Here is a 17368-nt window from a genome sequence, read left to right on the forward strand (position 1 = left end):
GTTTAGCTGGTAGTGCAGACCAAGACCGCCGGAACCAGCGCTTCCCTGCGCGCCGCGGACCAAAACAGTGGTGGACCGACTTCCGGTCCTACCTGAGCAATCCGGCCCCGCCCGTAGCCCTCCAAGCTCGGGTTCCGCCCTCCGGCTGAGCGGCGGCGGTGGGGCTTCCGGTGCGCGGGGACAAGGGCTGGGTCCGCAGGCTTCGGTCCCCATTCCAACGCGGGTGGCTTCTTCTCTTCGAACTTGGGGGACGTCAGCCCACCCGCGTGCTGCCCGGGGTCAGCGCTGAGCGGTTCCTGGGGAACCCCTGGATCCGGCCAGGCGCCCCATCCACATTTCTCAGCGCCCAACCCCCCCGCCGTTCTACCCTCGCCTGCTCCACTTCCACTGCCCAGACCCCGCTCACCCGCTCGCACTATTAATGTCCCTTCCTCTCCACTAGCCTTCATTTCCTGTGGCTACTGTTACCTATTCTGGCTTGCCTGACTCTGGCGTCGTTTTAGAGACCTTCATTTTTATATTTTTCGTATGGTAAAATGTAAATTCCTGCGGTTTTTTTTTTTTTCTTCAATGAATTGCACCAAATAAAACGACTTGATTTTGTGTGCGTGTTGCACTTCCTAGGACTGATTTGTCCTCTCTTCAACTTGAAGCACAGGTTCCTTTACAGACTTTTTTAAAGTGCCCCGGTGCCCTCCTGGAATGAGTCTGGTGCTCAGAAACCTGCAGCGAGCTGTCCCCCTGCGGAGAGTGCCGCTCCGCCAGAGGATGGAGATCGTCAGGAGTATTTTAGGAGTCCAGAAATTCGACCTGGGGATCATCTGTGTTGACAACAAGAGCATTCAGCACATCAACAGGATCTACAGAGAGAAAAACACCCCAACTGATGTGCTTTCTTTTCCCTTTCATGAGGTAAAAAGTATTTCCTCGCCTTGTCTAGCCTACCATTCGGTGTAAATTTCCTGTTAATTACACTACAGACATGATTTTTTAGTTTTATTTTGAAAACTTTCACAATATACACGAGAGTAGAGATCAACCCTATTGATCAATGCCCATTTCTCCCCTTTCCCCACCTAATGGGGTCAGTGAATTAACAGTTTTGAGTGTAAATCAATAATGAATATGTATGGTTAAAAATTAAATAACACTGAATAAAAGAAAAGACTTGTGTAAATATTTTCTACAAACTTGTGATAGCTGTCAGATCACCCAGTTATGCAAGTGAGTCATTCTGGGCTTTACACAGGGGTTAGTAGCAGCTTAAATTGGAAAGCAGCTTGGCAACAGATTTCAGTCCACTAGTGTCACACCTACAGAAATAAACCAAAGAAGGAAGACTCTAAAATATTAAATGCGTAGTATAAAAATGCATTAAAATGTTCACTTATTAAATATCACATGATCTTACTCATTTGTGGAATATAATGAACAACGTAAACTGATGAACAAAAATAGATTCAGAGACATAAAAACATCGAACAGACGGTCAAACCTCAGAGGGAAGGCAGGGGAGGATGAAGGAGGGGTAATAGATCAACCAAAGGACTTGTATACATGCATATAAGCATAACCAATGGTCACAGACAGTAGGGGGGTGAGGGCATATGCAGGGGGGTGGGAGCAGCCAGGAAGAGGTCAATGGGGGAAAAGGGAGACGTGTAAAACTTTCAACAATAAAGAATTTAAATTTTGTAAAAGGTTCACTTATTTTCCTTGATAGGAAAAATAGCCATTAACAAATACTAAGTAAATATGCAGCCATAGGTTACTGGCTTGCTGTCAACTGAATAGACTGGTGCTTATGGTCTTTAAATAAGAAAATGTGAAAGGCTATTTAAGACAAAATACCAGGAGGAAAGAACAGAAATATAAAATTATATCAATGTGGTGATTTAACTCCTAGACGTAATCTGTGTGACTGTGCATTGGGAAGGATGAAAGAAATGGAAAGAAAATCACTGGACAAGGTGGAAACATCTTAAGTCACTTGTGTGTGGTGGCTTTGGGGTCCCCCGCCCCCACTCCGGACTAGTCAGGGGACAGTGCCTTCCAGAATGAAATCTGTAGGCCTGTCGTCAGGTTAGTGTTCCTGAGGTCCTGTTCTCACATTCTGTTTCTTCATCTGCAGAATCTAAAAGCAGGTGAAATCCCCCAGCCGGATTTTCCAGATGACTATAACCTGGGGGACATTTTCCTAGGAGTGGAGTATATCTTCCAGCAGTGCAAAGAAAATGAAGACTACTATGACATCCTGACTGTAAGTAGGAATGCTGAAATGACAGGTTCTGCCTAGCAAAAGAAATACCATGTCCTTAATCCAGGCCATAAAGAGGTTGGCGACCTGTCACCTGTGTCCACACTATTGCCCACGTGAAGAACAAGGGTTATGGAGGGAGATCCACAGAGAGGGAGATCCACGCAGAGGAAGATGGCAGAGTGGGACCTGCATGCCCTGTGGCAGTGCCAGGGGTGGGAAGAGGACAGGGAGTTTCTCCCTAACTGAGATGTGAGATAAGGGAAACTCCCAGCAGTGACCTTGTTTTAGCTTTTACCGTGCACTCAGCAGGCTGTGTAGTTAATGTAGTTAATGTAAGCTTGCTGAATAAGCTTCTTAGGAAACTGCCCAAAGTGGACAAAATTCTAGCATCCAGGGCCTTCCAGATCTGTCCTCAGCTTATTATATTAAAAAAAAAAAAAAGACAGGGGGAGTATTCTGAAAGTATTGAGTGTGATAGAGTCATATTTTAACTTCCCCAAGGATTCAATTGAGGGGTCTTCCTTTGGCCAAATAGCCACACCCTGAAATATGTTGTGGAGGGGATGGTGGGGGGGGGGGGGGGTCCTAGTGCTTCCATGTGAGACCCAGTGTGAGCAGGTTTTGGTGGGGGAAGAGGAGGTTTCCTGCCGGAAGCCGGTCCATGCTTGCTGCTTGACACAGTCGCTGCAGGAAAGAAACATCTGCACAGCATATGTTTCAAGGGACCTGGCGTATATAGCATACTGTTCTTAATGTTTGCTCCCCTTAGCACTGTGTGTTTTAACCAAGGTCACCTCTCCGAGAAACGTTGTTTCCCCAGGTAGGGATTTTTCCCTGAATTTGTAAAATTTTTGTAGGTCTAGCAGCGTGGATTTCTTGTATCCAAAATGCTGCATCACTAGATCCAAAGCCTCCGGCCCCTCTAGCTTTCTGGGTAACAGCTGTCCCTATTTTATGTATTGGTAACAGGAGTAATTGGGCAATTCTCTGGTTGGGCTGAATCTGTATAGTTGTGGTGGGTGGGGAAAGTAAAATCTGTATTTCTCCTGTGTAGTCTGCATCAACAACTCCTGGGATGACTAAGATCCCCTGTAACGAGGTGGAGCTCCGTCCTAATATTAAACCTACAGTTCCCTCAGGCAGCGGCCCGGACACTCCTCTAGGAATGGCTGCTACTGGCGAGTCCGGGGTTAGTAGTATTGCTTGGGTGGTTGAGTGGAGGTCCAATCCTGCACTGCCTGGGGTTGCCCTGAAGAGGTCACTGACTGATTGAAATTTGCAGAGGGGAGGAAGGTAGGGAGGGAGAGAGTGTGAGAGCGCAAGGAAGTGATAGAGGAGTGTGTGGATGCGTGTGGTGTGTGTGTATGAGCTAGGGACAGTTAGATTCTGCAGGTCTTCTAAGGGGCTGCTAAACTGGGCAGTCTTAGGCGGCGGACACTCTTGGGCGGCCAGCACAGGCAAGGCGACTACGCCATCTTGGGAAACAGAGCTGCTTGAGACTAGGATCCTGGCCTCAGCACCACCCAGTCTGATCTCAGACGCATACCAGGACCCTGCAGCCACTGGGGTCAGAGACCTGCGACCACAGCTACAGACCTGCGGACACCAAAAGTTTAGAAATCCCCGCGGCAGATCCGTGAGTAACAGAGCCCATCCCCCCTTCCCGCAGGCTTGCGGGCAGCGCCAGAGTAACTAACTGATAGACCAACCCCTTGCCGGCCTCAGCGCTCCAGGAACTTTAGCCTGGAAGTGCACGAGCACCTTGGAACTGATCCTACTGCCAGCTTCTGAGCCCTGGGTTGGGAGCAAACGTGCGAACCCCAGGAACTGAGCCTAGGCACACTGTCCGCTTCTGAGCCCTGGGCTGGGAGCAAACGCGCGAACCCCAGGAACTGAGCCTAGGCGCACTGCCAGCTTCTGAGCCCTGGGCTGGGAGCAATCGTGCGAACACCTGGAATTTGTCCCGCATACTTGACTGTGTTTCTTTTCACCTGCGTCTGAGATCCTGATTTCCTGTGCATTCATACTAAGAGCCAGTGACTCCAATTCCTGGTGCAAGGGCACACAGGGACCCTGATTCTCAAGGCAAGGTCGCGGGAAGCAACAGAGACTCTGATACTGGATTCTGGGGAACTCTGACCCCTGGCGCACGCTATGGGGCTCTGGTTTTCAACACGCTTCAGGGGGGGTCTCTGTTTCAGCATGGTGCAGGCAGGGTCCCTGATTCTAAGGGTGCATACGAGGCCACATTGAGCGCTGACAACACTGACTCTGAGCGAGCCTGGTTCCCACCAACCCACAACAACCACACATCTTAGTGTCAGAGCTCTTCAGTGACAGTAGGGTGGTGGGAGGCTCCCACTGCACATGGCCCAGGCCCACGCAACTCGATGGTTGAACCATCGGGAGATAATCAGAATGAAGAGACGAAACAACACCCGGAGGAAAGACAATGAGGAGTCACCACGAAAGGACATTAATGAAGTTGAAGCATACAACATGACAGAAAAAGAATTCAGAATAATGGTTGTACAGTTCATTCACCAGATGGATGAGAAAATCAACAACCTATACAAGAATCAGGAAGAAATGAAAAGTGATATAGCTACAATCAAAAACACCATGGAAAGTTTCAACAGCAGACTAGAAGAAGCAGAGGACCGAATTAGTGAATTAGAAGATAAGGCAGAGAAACAAGCTCAATCTGAACAGCAACTGGAGAAAAAAATTAAAAAGCAGGAGGAGAGCCTAAGGGAGCTTCGGGACAACATGAAACAAAGTAACATACGCATAATAGGGCTGCAAGAAGGACAAGAAGAGCAGCAAGGATTAGAAAATCTATTTGAAGAAATAATGTCAGAAAACTTCCCAGATATGGGGAAGAAAAATGTTACATAGGTACAGAGAGTCCCAGGCAAGATGAACCCCAAAAGACCCACACCAAGACACGTCATAATAACGATGGCAAATGTACAAGACAAAGACAGAATCTTAAAGGCTGCAAGAGAGAAAGAGAGTTACCTACAAAGGATCCCCCATCAGATTATCAAATGATTTCTCAACAGAAACACATCAGGCCAGAAAAGAATGGACGGAAATTTACAAAGTGATGCAAAGCAAAGGACTGAATCCAAGAATACTCTATCCAGCAAGGCTATCATTCAAACTTGAAGGGGAAATAAGAAGCTTCACAGACAAAAAACGGCTAAGGGAGTTTGTCACCACCAAGCCAGCAATGCAAGGAATGCTAAAGGGACTGGTGTAAAAAGAAGAAATAAAAAGCTCAGAAAGAAAAAAGCCACACAAAAAAAGAAATGGCTACAAACAAGTACCTTTCAATAATAACTTTAAATGTAAACGGACTAAATGCTCCAACCAAAAGACATCGAGTGGCTGAATGGATAAAAAAACATGACCCATACATTTGCTGTCTACAAGAGACCCACCTCACTAGAAGGGACTCACACGGATTGAAAGTGAAGGTATGGAAAATTATCTTTCAGGCAAATGGAAAGGAAAAGAAAGCTGGGGTAGCAATACTTATATCGGACAAACTAGACCTCAAAGTGAAGGCCATAACAAGAGATAAGGAAGGCCACTTCATAATACTAAAGGGATCAATACAACAAGAAGATGTAACTCTGGTAAACATATATGCACCCAATGCAGGAGCACCCAAATTCATAAAAAAACTCCTGGAAGATATCAAAGTAGAGATCGACAACAACAATCATAGTAGGGGACTTTAATACACCACAGACATCACTGGATAAGTCCTCTAGAAAAACAATCAGCAAAGAAACAGCAATCCTAAATGACTCACTAGATCAGATGGACTTAATAGACATCTTCAGAACACTTCACCCCAAAGCCACGGAATATACATTCCACTCTGATGCTCATGGGACAGATTCAAAAATAGACCACATATTCGGTCACAAGCAAAATCTCCCCAAATTCAAGAAGATTGAAATCATAAAAAGCATCTTCTCAGACCACGATGGCATAATATTAGAAATAAACTACAATAAAAACAACCCCAAATACTCAAACACTTGGAAGCTGAATAGCATGTTATTAATATTGATTGGGTTAACAATGAGATCAAAGAAGAAATCAAAAACATCCTGGAAACTAATGACAATGAAAACACAACAATCCAAAACCTATGGGACACAATGAAAGCAGTCCTGAGAGGGAAGTTTATAGCTCTACAGGCCTATCTCAAAACACAAGAAAAAATGGTGGTAAATCATCTAACTCTACAACTCAAACAATTAGAAAGACAGCAACAAGAAAACCCGAGAGTGAGCAGAAGGAAGGAGATAATAAAGATTAGAGCAGAAATAAATGACATAGAGACCAAAAAAACAATACAGAAAATCAATGAAACCAAGAGCTGGTTCTTTGAAAGGATAAACAAGATTGACAAACCTCTAGCCAGGCTCACCAAGAAGCAAAGAGAGAGGACCCAAATCAACAAAATCAGAAATGATAGAGGCGAAAAAACAACAGATCCCACAGAAATACAAATGATTGTTAAAAAATACTATGGACAGCTCTACTCCAACAAACTAGACAACCTGGAGGAAATGGACATATTCCTAGAAAAATACAACATTCCAAAACTTGATCAGGAAGAATCTGAAAATCTCAATAGGCCAATAACTATGGAAGAAATTGAAGCAGTCATCAAAAAGCTTCCATCAAACAAAACCCCAGGACCAGACGGCTTCACAGGCGAGTTTTACCAAACATTCAAGGAAGAACTAAAACCTATCCTCCTCAGACTACTACAAAAAATTCAAGAGGAAGGAACACTTCCAAGCTCATTCTATGAAGCCAGCATCACCCTAATACCAAAACCAGGTAAAGACAACACAATGAAAGAGAATTACAGGCCAATATCCCTCATGAACATAGATGCCAAAATCCTCAACAAAATCTTAGCAAATCGGATCCAGCAGTACATCAGAAAGATCATACACCACGACCAAGTAGGATTTATCCCAGGGATGCAAGGATGGTACAATATCCGCAAATCAATAAACGTGATACATCACATAAACAAATTGAAAGAAAAAAACCACATGGTCATATCAATTGATGCAGAAAAAGCATTTGACAAAATCCAACACCCATTTTTGATAAAAACTCTCAGCAAGGTGGGAGTAGAAGGATCATACCTCAACATAATAAAAGCCATATATGACAGGCCCACAGCCAACATCATATTCAATGGACAAAAACTAACACCATTTCCCCTAAGAACAGGAACAAGACAGGGATGCCCACTCTCACCACTTCTGTTCAACATAGTACTGGAAGTATTAGCCATTGCAATTATGCAAGAAGAAGAAATAAAAGGCATCCAAATTGGAAAAGAGGAAGTAAAACTGTCCTTATTTGCAGATGACATGATATTATACATACAAAACCCTAGAGACTCCATCAAAAAGCTACTAGACTGAATACATGAATTTGGCAATGTAGCAGGATACAAAATTAACCCCAAGAAATCTGAGGCATTTCTATACACCAATAGTGAACTTTCAGAAAGAGAGATTATAAAAACAATCCCATTCACCATCGCACCAAAAAAATTAAGCTACCTAGGAATAAACTTAACTAAAGAGGTAAAAGACCTCTACTCAGAAAACTACAGGACGTTCCAAAAAGAGATAGAGGAAGACATAAACAGATGGAAGAACATACCGTGTTCATGGATTGGTAGAATCAACATCATTAAAATGTCCATACTACCCTAAGCAATCTATAAATTCAACGCACTTCCCATTAAAATACCAACGGCATACTTCACAGATCTAGAACGAACTCTCCAAAAATTCATCTGGAATAAAAAAAGACCCCGAATAGCTGCAGCAATCCTGAGAAAGAACAAAGTAGGTGGGATCTCAATACCAGATATCAAGATGTATTTATTACAAAGCCACTGTTCTCAAAACTGCCTGGTACTGGCACAAGAACAGGCGTATAGATAAATGGAATAGAATAGAGAGCCCAGAAATTGGCCCGAACCAATATGCTCAATTAATATTTGACAAAGGAGGCAAGAACATACAATGGAGCCAAGATAGTCTCTTCAATAAATGGTGTTGGGAAAATTGGACAGATATATGCAAGAAAATGAAACTAGATCACCAACTTACACCATACACAAAAATAAACCTAAAATGGATAAAGGACTTAAATGTACGACAGGAAACCATAAAAATTCTAGAAGAATCCAAAGGCAACAAAATCTCAGACATATGCCGAAGCAATTTCTTCACTGATACAGCTCCTAGGGCACTTGAAACTAAAGAGAAAATGAACAAATGGGACTACATCAAAATAAAAGGCTTCTGCACAGCAAAAGAAACCATCAACAAAACAACGAGAAAACCCACTGTGTGGGAAAACATATTTGCCAATGTCATATCTGATAAGGGCCTAATCTCCAAAATTTATAGGGAACTCATACAACTTAACAAAAGGAAGATAAACAATCCAATCAAAAAATGGGCAAAGGACTTAAATAGACACCTTTCAAAAGAGGACATTCAGAAAGCCAACAGACATATGAAAACATGCTCAAAGTCACTAATCATCCGAGAGATGCAAATCAAAACAACAATGAGGTACCATCTCACACCTGTCAGACTGGCTATCATCAACAAATCAACAAACGACAAGTGCTGGAGAGGATGTGGAGAAAAAGGAACACTTGTGCACTGCTGGTGGGAATGCAGACTGGTGCAGCCACTATGGAAGACAGTATGGAGTTTCCTCAAAAAACTACAAATGGAACTCCCATTTGACCCTGTGATCCCACTTCTAGGAATATATCCCAGGAAACCAGAAACACCAATCAGATAGGATATATGCACCCCTATGTTCATAGCAGCACAATTCACCATAGCTAAGATCTGGAAGCAGCCTAAGTGCCCATCTGTAGATGAATGGATTAGAAAACTGTGGTACATCTACACAATGGAATACTATGCTGCTATAAAAAAGAAGGAACTCTTACCATTTGCAACGGCATGGATGGAACTGGAGAGCATTATGCTAAGTGAAATAAGCCAGTCAATGAAGGAAAAATACCACATGATGTCACTCATTTCTGGATAATAAAGACCATTATAAACTTATGAACAAAAATAGATACAGAAGCAGAGCTGCCTCGAACAGACTGTCAAACTACAGCAGGAAGGCCGGGGAGGGTGGGAGGGCAGGAGGGGTGCGGGTAAGAGATCAACCAAAGGACTTGTATGCATGCATATAAGCATAACCAATGGACATAAGACACTGGGGGGTGGGGGGGCCAGGGGATTGTCAAGGGTGGGGGGGAAAAAGGAGACATATGTAATACTCTTTGTAATACTTTAAGCAATTAAAAAAAAAAGAAATTTGCAGAGGTGTTGAGGGTTGATGCCCCTATTATTGCAGGGGCCTGGGGCTGGCCCCTTCTCAAGTTTCCCAATTGAGGTGATGGGATATAACCTCCTTGGGAGCTATTTGTAGAGTTTAAAGGCCAACCATTTTTTATGGTATTTTGATCTACATTCCTTTGCCCAATGGAATCCTTTCTGACATCGGGGACAAACGGTTTTTGGAGGATTAATATTATTCCCTAAGAGAAACCAAGATGGCGGCATAGGTTAACGCCGGAGATTGCTGCCTCAAACAACCACTTCAGAGATATAACTAAAGGACAGAACAGACATCATCCAGAACCACAGGAAGGCTGGCTGAGTGGAAATTCTACAACTAGGAGGAAAGAGAATATCATACCCAGACTCAGAGGAGGCACAGTGCTGAAGTGAAATACTCAGGTGCGGAGTGCGTGCGCGGAGCGGACTGGTGGCGGAGGGCAAGGTTGTTGTTTTCAATCGGGAGGGAGTTTCAGACTCTGAGCTCCAGATCTGGGCGAGTCTCTGGGGACCCAGACTCAAACGGGAGAAGCGGGACTGTCTGGCTTCGGTCGGAACTCGAAGGCAGCTTTCTCTCCGAGGTTTGCAGCAGTTGCTGGGACTCTGAGAGGCAGAGCCCCTAGGGACGGAACTGAGAGCAGCCATATCTGCTCGCTCCGCCCGCCCAAGCCATTTGTCAGATAGCCTCAGGCAAAGGCTAGATTAGCACCGCCCTAGAGATCCAGCACAGAAGCTCTCCCACTGCAGACACAGCTGACTCTCATAGCCAGTTAGCCCTGGAGGTCAAATCACCCCTGGTATTACCGACAACAATCAAGGCTTAACCACAAGACTGCGCACAAAGACCACTAGGGGGTGCACCAAGAAAAGATAAAAAAATGCGGAGACAAAGAAACAGGACGCAAATGTCAGAAATGGAAGATATAGAGCTCAAAACCACACTTTTAAGGTCTCTCAAGAACTGTCTAGAAGCTGCTGATAAACTTAGTAAGGCCCTCGAAAAGACTGGTGAGACCGCCGATAAATGTAGTGAGATCCTCAAGAAATCTAATGAGACCCTCGATGTTGTGATAAAGAACCAACTAGAAATTAAGCATACACTGACTGAAATAAAGAATATTATACAGACACCCAACAGCAGACCAGAGGAGCACAAGAATCAAGTCAAAGATTCAAAACGCAAAGAAGCAAAAAATACCCAACTGGAAAAGCAAAATGAAAAAAGAATCTGAAAATACGAAGATAGTGTAAGGAGCCTCTGGGACAGCTTCAAGCATACCAACATCAGAATTATAGGGGTGCCAGAAGATGAGAGAGAGCAAGATATTGAAAACCTATTTGAAGAAATAATGACAGAAAACTTCCCCCACCTGGTGAAAGAAATAGACTTACAGGTCCAGGAAGCACAGAGAACCCCAAACAAAAGGAATCCAAAGAGGACCACACCAAGACACATCATAATTAAAATGCCAAGAGCAAAAGACAAAGAGAGAATCTTAAAAGCAGCAAGAGAAAGAAACCGAGTTACCTACAAGGGAATACCCATACGACTGTCAGCTGATTTCTCAACAGAAACCATGCAGGCCAGAAGGGAATGGCAAGAAATATTCAAAGTGATGAATACCAAGAACCTACAACCAAGATTACTTTATCCAGCAAAGCTATCATTCAGAACTGAAGGTCAGATAAACAGCTTCACAGATAAGGAAAAGCTAAAGGAGTTCATCACCACCAAACCAGTATTATATGACATGCTGAAAGGTATCCTTTAAGAAGAGGAAGAAGAAGAAAAAGGTAAAGATACAAATTATGAACAACAAATATGCATCTATCAACAAGTGAATCTAAGAATCAAGTGAATAAATAATCTGGTGATCATAATAGAATCAGGGACATAGAAAGGGAATGGACTGACTATTCTTGGGGGGGAAAGGGGTGTGGGAGATGCGGGAAGAGACTGGACAAAAATCGTGCACCTATGGAAGAGGACAGTGGGTGGGGAGTGAGGGTGGAGGGTGGGGCGGGAACTGGGAGGAGGGGAGTTATGGGGGGGGGAAGAGGAACAAATGTAATAATCTGAACAATAAAGATTTAATTTAAAAAAAATATATTATTCCCTAATGTATTTCCAGGCTGTCGAGGAGCTTGCCATCTGGCCTGAGTATTATTATTTTTATTTGGGCATTCTCTGCTAAAGTGCCCAGATAAGCCACAAGAGTAGCAGTTCATATTTCTTTTATTACCTGTATTATTGCTGGCTTGTCCTATGCCCTGTACATATTGAGGGTATGTCTCCCCTTTGAGAGCTGCAGCTATAGCTACACCCTGTATAAATGCTGGACTTACATCAGCACACTGTTTTATAAAATCATTTATAGTTCCTGTTCTGCGAATCGGCCTTAATAAAGCCTGACAGGTATTATTAGCATTTTCAAAAGCCAGTTGTTTGATTAGGATATCGGCTGCCTCTTCGTTATTGATTACTCTCTTGACTGCCTGTATGAGGCGAGAAAGGAAATCCTGATATGGTTCCTCAACCTTCTGTTTAACCTCTGTAAGGGTGGTTGTTTTTCCTGCTGTATAAGGTAGGGATTTCCAGGCATTTACTGCACAACTGATTACTTTAATAAGTGCCTCTGTGGGCATATACATTTGCTCCTGAGCCGTGTTAAAATCACCTTCTCCTAATATCATGTCTAGGGTTATTCCTCCTCTGGAATTTTTGCTAGTGGCTATAGCTCTCTTAGCAAGATCATCATATTCAGTTTTCCATAATAAGTAATCGCCTCCTGAGAGACAGGCTTTACAAACCTGTGACCAATCATAAGGAGTCATCCATTTACTGGCTAGGGTTTCTACCAAGGTTTGTGTGTAAGGAGCTAGAGGTCCATATTCAGAGCAGGCCAATTTTAATTCTTTAAGTACATTGTAAGGTATAGGCTCCCAGGTGGGGTTTTCGTCCTCACCAAACTCATTCTCATATGCAACTGGGAAGCAGAGTGAGAATTCAAGATCTCCATTAGCTTCAGCTTCTCTTATCACCCTTTGAAATTTAGACATGGAGCTCATAGGAGCCACAGGACCTGGTTTAGGCTTCCTTTCTAATTTGGGGAGCCTGTTTTGAATGGGAGGGCCTCTCTCCTCTCTACTGACTGGAAAGGACCAATGGTCATATTTATGATATTTATTCTCCTCCCGATCAGTAGGCATAGCTACATTGCTTTTAGATTGAGCTGGAGACAATAATGATGTATCCTCTCTAGGTGGAGCCGAGGGACTATTTAAAGTTTGAGAAAGTTCAACCGTTTTTGCCTCTGGTGCCAAGGTGTCACAAATTGAATTCCAGAGGGAAAAGATATTTGGCAGGACCTTCTCAGATCCATGGTAGCTGTAATAGTTCTTTAATTGCTCTCCTACTTTAGTCCAAGTTTCTAAATTAACAGTTCCATCCTCAGGAAGCCATTGACATACGTCTTGTATAAAACTTTCTGTCTGACTGGGAGTAACCTTAACTCCTCTGCTAGCAAGCATATGCGTTAAAAGATTAATACAGAGTCTTTTTTCTTTAGACTCAGTATGACCCATCTTGTCAATCTAAGTTCTGTACTAACTACCCGCTTACCCTACTTATCCTCTATAGGGGGGGTCTGCAGCACCCTACGGTGCAGTCCTATCCGTCCCAAGTACGGGGGGACTTACCTAAGGGTACCTGTTCGGGCGCCAGATGCTGGGGTCCAACCCCAGCAGGTCTAGGGGTCCCCAAAGGTGTAGACGGAGTCGGCGAAGAAGGAATGACACGGAGACAGCGTTCAGTTGATCAGCAGCCTAGCCAGGATCTCTAGCCAGGATCTCCAGCCAAGTTCTGGTCTGGATCTCCAGCGAAGTTCTGGTGTTTATTGTCTTGTTACATCCATATTTATACCAGTTGATTTTAATCCTGTCAATTTCTATTGCAAAGGTTAGGGCATTTCTTATCTCCATTCCAGGGAGTAAAGATTATGTAGCTTAAGCATGATTGTTTGTAGTTAAAGTGATTAACTACCCGCCTGGCACTTAGTTAAGGAGTTTTATCCCCTCCCTGACTTCAGGGAAAAATCCCTACCTGGGGAAACAACCTTTCTCGGAGAGGTGACCTTGGTTAAAACACACAGCGCTAAGGGGAGCAAACATTAAGAACAGTATGCTATATACGCCAGGTCCCTTGAAACATATGCTGTGCAGATGTTTCTTTCCTGCAGCGACTGTGTCAAGCAGCAAAGATGGACTGGCTTCCGGCAGTTTCCCTTTCTTCCTGAGCATCAGGAAACACAGTGTAGTCAGGACTTGTCAGCAGGGTCCAGCTCTGGGATCTCTATGGCCGGCAATGGTGCACCCCAGGGGGAAGGGGGGCATGATCGAGGGTGAAATTGTGGAAGTCTGATTTCACTTCCCAGCACCTCTGAGGGTTCTGTATCGAAGTAGAGGGCCAGCCCACCACTCCTGGGACCTTATCCCCCGTCACAGGACCAGCCAGGCCACTCTCCACCCTCCTCGCTGCCAACTGCACGTAGGCACCTTCTAATAGCCCTGGGTACCCTCCAACTACCACCTTGTCTTCCACTTCTCACCACTCCTCCGACCCTTCCCTCTGCCCTGAAAAGCAGGTGTCTCCTCAGGAAATAATCACTGACCCTCCCTGCCCCAGAGATCCTGGTCTTCACATCCCTGACAGGGCCCTGGTCTACCTGATGTTTTCTGAACCCCACCCATGTTCTCATCGCCCACTCACACCCTCGGTGCTGCTGCCACCGACTCCCGAAGCCCTGCCTGGGCCCAGAGGAGGGTTCCTAACCTCCCACCAGATGTGAGCTAAGCTCGCCCTGCCTTCCTCCTCCCCTGGCTCCTGACTTGGTCATGGTCAGCTCCTGAGGCAAGCTTTTTAATTGTTCAACAGGTGACTGCCACTCATGGGCTCTGCCATCTACTGGGCTTCACACATAACACAGAGGCCACGTGGCAGAAGGTAGGTGCCATCCCCCACAAGCCAGGGCTGCCCGGCCTGCCCCTTGCAGTCGATGAAAACCAAACTTGGAAAAAAAACAGTAAAATAAGGAATTTTATACACGTTTACTTTATTAAAAAAAAGACTTACAATGTTTGTTTTAAATACTGGGCTCCCCAAATGCTGTTAACTGTATTATTAACTCACTATTGAAAGTCTGAGCAGAGAGACTGAATTCTAAAAATTCTATGAAATTCTGATGGCTTAAAGTTACAAAATCTTCGTGAGAGAAACTGATGCTATTTATCAGTTGTGAACAGGATTTGAAATGTGCAGGCATCTGATAGAGACCTATTGTGTAAAGTTATGGAGCAGTTGGTTTCCTCGAAGGGGGCCAATGTTTACCCACTTGTAAAGGTCCATGCTGGTATACAAACCATATTGTGTTTAATAAACTCAAACTATATTTGTAGTCAAATAGTCAGATTCTCTGAAAGGCATAAGAAACTTTTTCATTAACAAAAGAAGTCCCTGGCATACTTGTCCTCTCCCCCAGCCATCCTAGGCTTGGTCCACACCAGCCTCACCCTGGCTCCACCTCCCCTTCCTGTCAGATGCCGGCCTTACTGTGGCCACTTCCTCCTCAGCCCTCCACCTCTACATCCAACAGATCTAAGTCTCGGCATGTGCAGTCTCCCAGGGACCCCAGAACTGCGAGCCCTGACCACCCTTCCCCCCAGAGGAGCCGTCTGCACCCCCTCCCGCCCCTGTGTCCTGCGCCTGTTCTCCTGTGACCCCAGGCAGGCTCTCCTCTTTCCTCCCCAAGATCACCCCCTCTGCCCCAGCCCACAGCCTCTCCTGCCGTCTCCATCTTTCACTTTGCAGGCAGCATTTTGGCACTCCCTGTGCACAGGTGCTGGGCACCCATGAGCAGAACCTTGAGGGAAGCCCTATGGCCAAGGCTCCCCATGCCATAGCCGTGGACAGGGAGGGATTTGCAGAGGAGGGAACCCTGGGCCCAGCCAGGGACTCCCCAGGGCCTGAGCAGCCAGGCCAGCTGGGCAAGTCCAGGGTTGGTTTTCGTTCCTTCGTTGCAGATGTACCAGAAGGAGAAGCAGGTTCTCGAGGAGCTGAGCCGGCGCACTGGGGCCAGGCTCCAGCCCCTGAGCAGGGACCTCTTCTGATGAGCACAGCCCATGACGCAGGTAGTACCTGAGGGACCCTCCAGGGCACAGGGACCCCTCCCTGTGGGTCAGGGGGTTCCCCAGACGGAGGGCTGGTCAATGCCGAGCCGGGGCTAAATTCCATGAGTGGAACTATTCCTTAAAGTACAGGAGAAATGTCCATTCATGTCTTGACTTAGAACACAGCAGACATGTTGTTTTCAGTATTGTAGATAAAACAGTTCTAAACTCCTAGTGCATCTAACCTGTCCCTCCCTGGGTTTCTGCCTTTGATAATGAAACCTTTCTCTCTCTCACCTCTGCAGCCACCCAGGAGGATGAAACAAGCGCCCTGGGGTCATATATGTGGGAGCAGATGGTGGACAGGACAGGCATCCAGCCAGCCAGCCAGCCAGCCAGCCGGGGCCTCCATCACCTGAACCTGTCAGGTCAGGATCCTGACCACAACGCAGGGAGTTCCAAGAGGTCATGGCAGTAACACAGCCTCTCAGACCCTTTTTGGCCAGAACAACCAGGGATGCTGCAAGTCTGAGAATTTGGTTTCCCCTATGAGTCTATGTTAGAAACATGAAAACCAGTGTGTTAGAAACACATTTCCCACTGGATTTGTGTCCTGTCTCCGCCTGCACTTCCCCCAGCTCTCGGGGATAAGGGCTTGAGCCTGTGATATTCCTGAGTCACTGTTGGCTGCGCATGGCCTGCTTGTAATCACAAAGCTCTTGGCTCCGAAATCCTTTTTAAGAGACTGAAAGGGTCCTGAGACCTGCTGGTCTTGTCCCTCCATGTGCCCTCATGAGCACCAGGTACCCCCAAGGGGCTTTCCACGTGACTCCCATGTGACCCCATGTGATTCCCCCTGCTCGGGAGGTGTACTGAACTGAGTTTTTCCAGTTTACCACATCACCCAAAGACAGTGGACTTGTCCGATGCCTTCCCTCTGTTAATAATGTCGAGAAATAAAACCAAAGCCATGTTAGAAAAAATTAATGTGAAAATAGGAAATATGGCCAGACCTTTAATTGGTGCATTTAACAAGAGACTGGGATGTGGGACGGTTCGGCCCCGACGTCAGCCCAGAGGGGACCTGCGTGCAGCGAAGCGGGCATCGTGCTTCCTCCGACATCCTCCTGGAGACCCGAGGGTGCAAAGACAGGGCTCCTGCTGGTGAACCTAGGGAACCCGCTGATGTACCCCAAATAGGGCCATGAAAGCATGCTGCTACTCAAAAATGACATTAACATGAAAACTATTAAAAAGCAGAGAACGTACTAATCCCACCAAGGGAAAAGAGTAACAGGAAGTACAGAAAGAGTACAGGTAACAGCCCAGCGGTGTGGGTCAGTGGTTGAGCATCAGCCGATGAACCCAGAGATCACCAGTTTGATTCCTGGTCAGGGCACATGCCTGGGTGCAGGCTGTGCAGGAGGCAGCCAGTCGATGTTTCTGTCTTTCTATCCCACTCCCTTTCTCTCTAAAATCAATAAAAACATATTTTTTAATAGAACCA

The 17368-nt window shown here is 45.5% G+C and overlaps 1 protein-coding gene across 8 annotated transcripts; it reads left to right on the top strand.

Annotated features, from left to right (window-relative positions):
• The first annotated feature begins 35 nt into the window (after nt 1-35).
• Nucleotides 36-17360, top strand: YBEY (ybeY metalloendoribonuclease). Of its 8 annotated transcripts, none has more exons than XM_059686758.1 (6): nt 36-170; nt 654-912; nt 2132-2260; nt 14630-14698; nt 15775-15882; nt 16167-17360. In XM_059686758.1, the coding sequence occupies exons 2-5, from the start codon at nt 703-705 to the stop codon at nt 15859-15861; spliced, it is 495 nt and encodes a 164-aa protein (XP_059542741.1). In that variant the 5' UTR covers nt 36-170; nt 654-702; the 3' UTR covers nt 15862-15882; nt 16167-17360. The 8 variants fall into 8 exon arrangements, with proteins under 8 accessions (XP_059542741.1, XP_059542742.1, XP_059542739.1 ...); XM_059686759.1 differs by having other exon boundaries at nt 39-170; nt 659-912; XM_059686756.1 differs by having other exon boundaries at nt 141-538.
• The last annotated feature ends 8 nt before the right edge of the window (nt 17361-17368 follow it).

Source organism: Myotis daubentonii, chromosome 3 (assembly GCF_963259705.1).
Source record: "Myotis daubentonii chromosome 3, mMyoDau2.1, whole genome shotgun sequence".
NCBI classification, from domain to species: Eukaryota; Metazoa; Chordata; class Mammalia; order Chiroptera; family Vespertilionidae; genus Myotis; species Myotis daubentonii.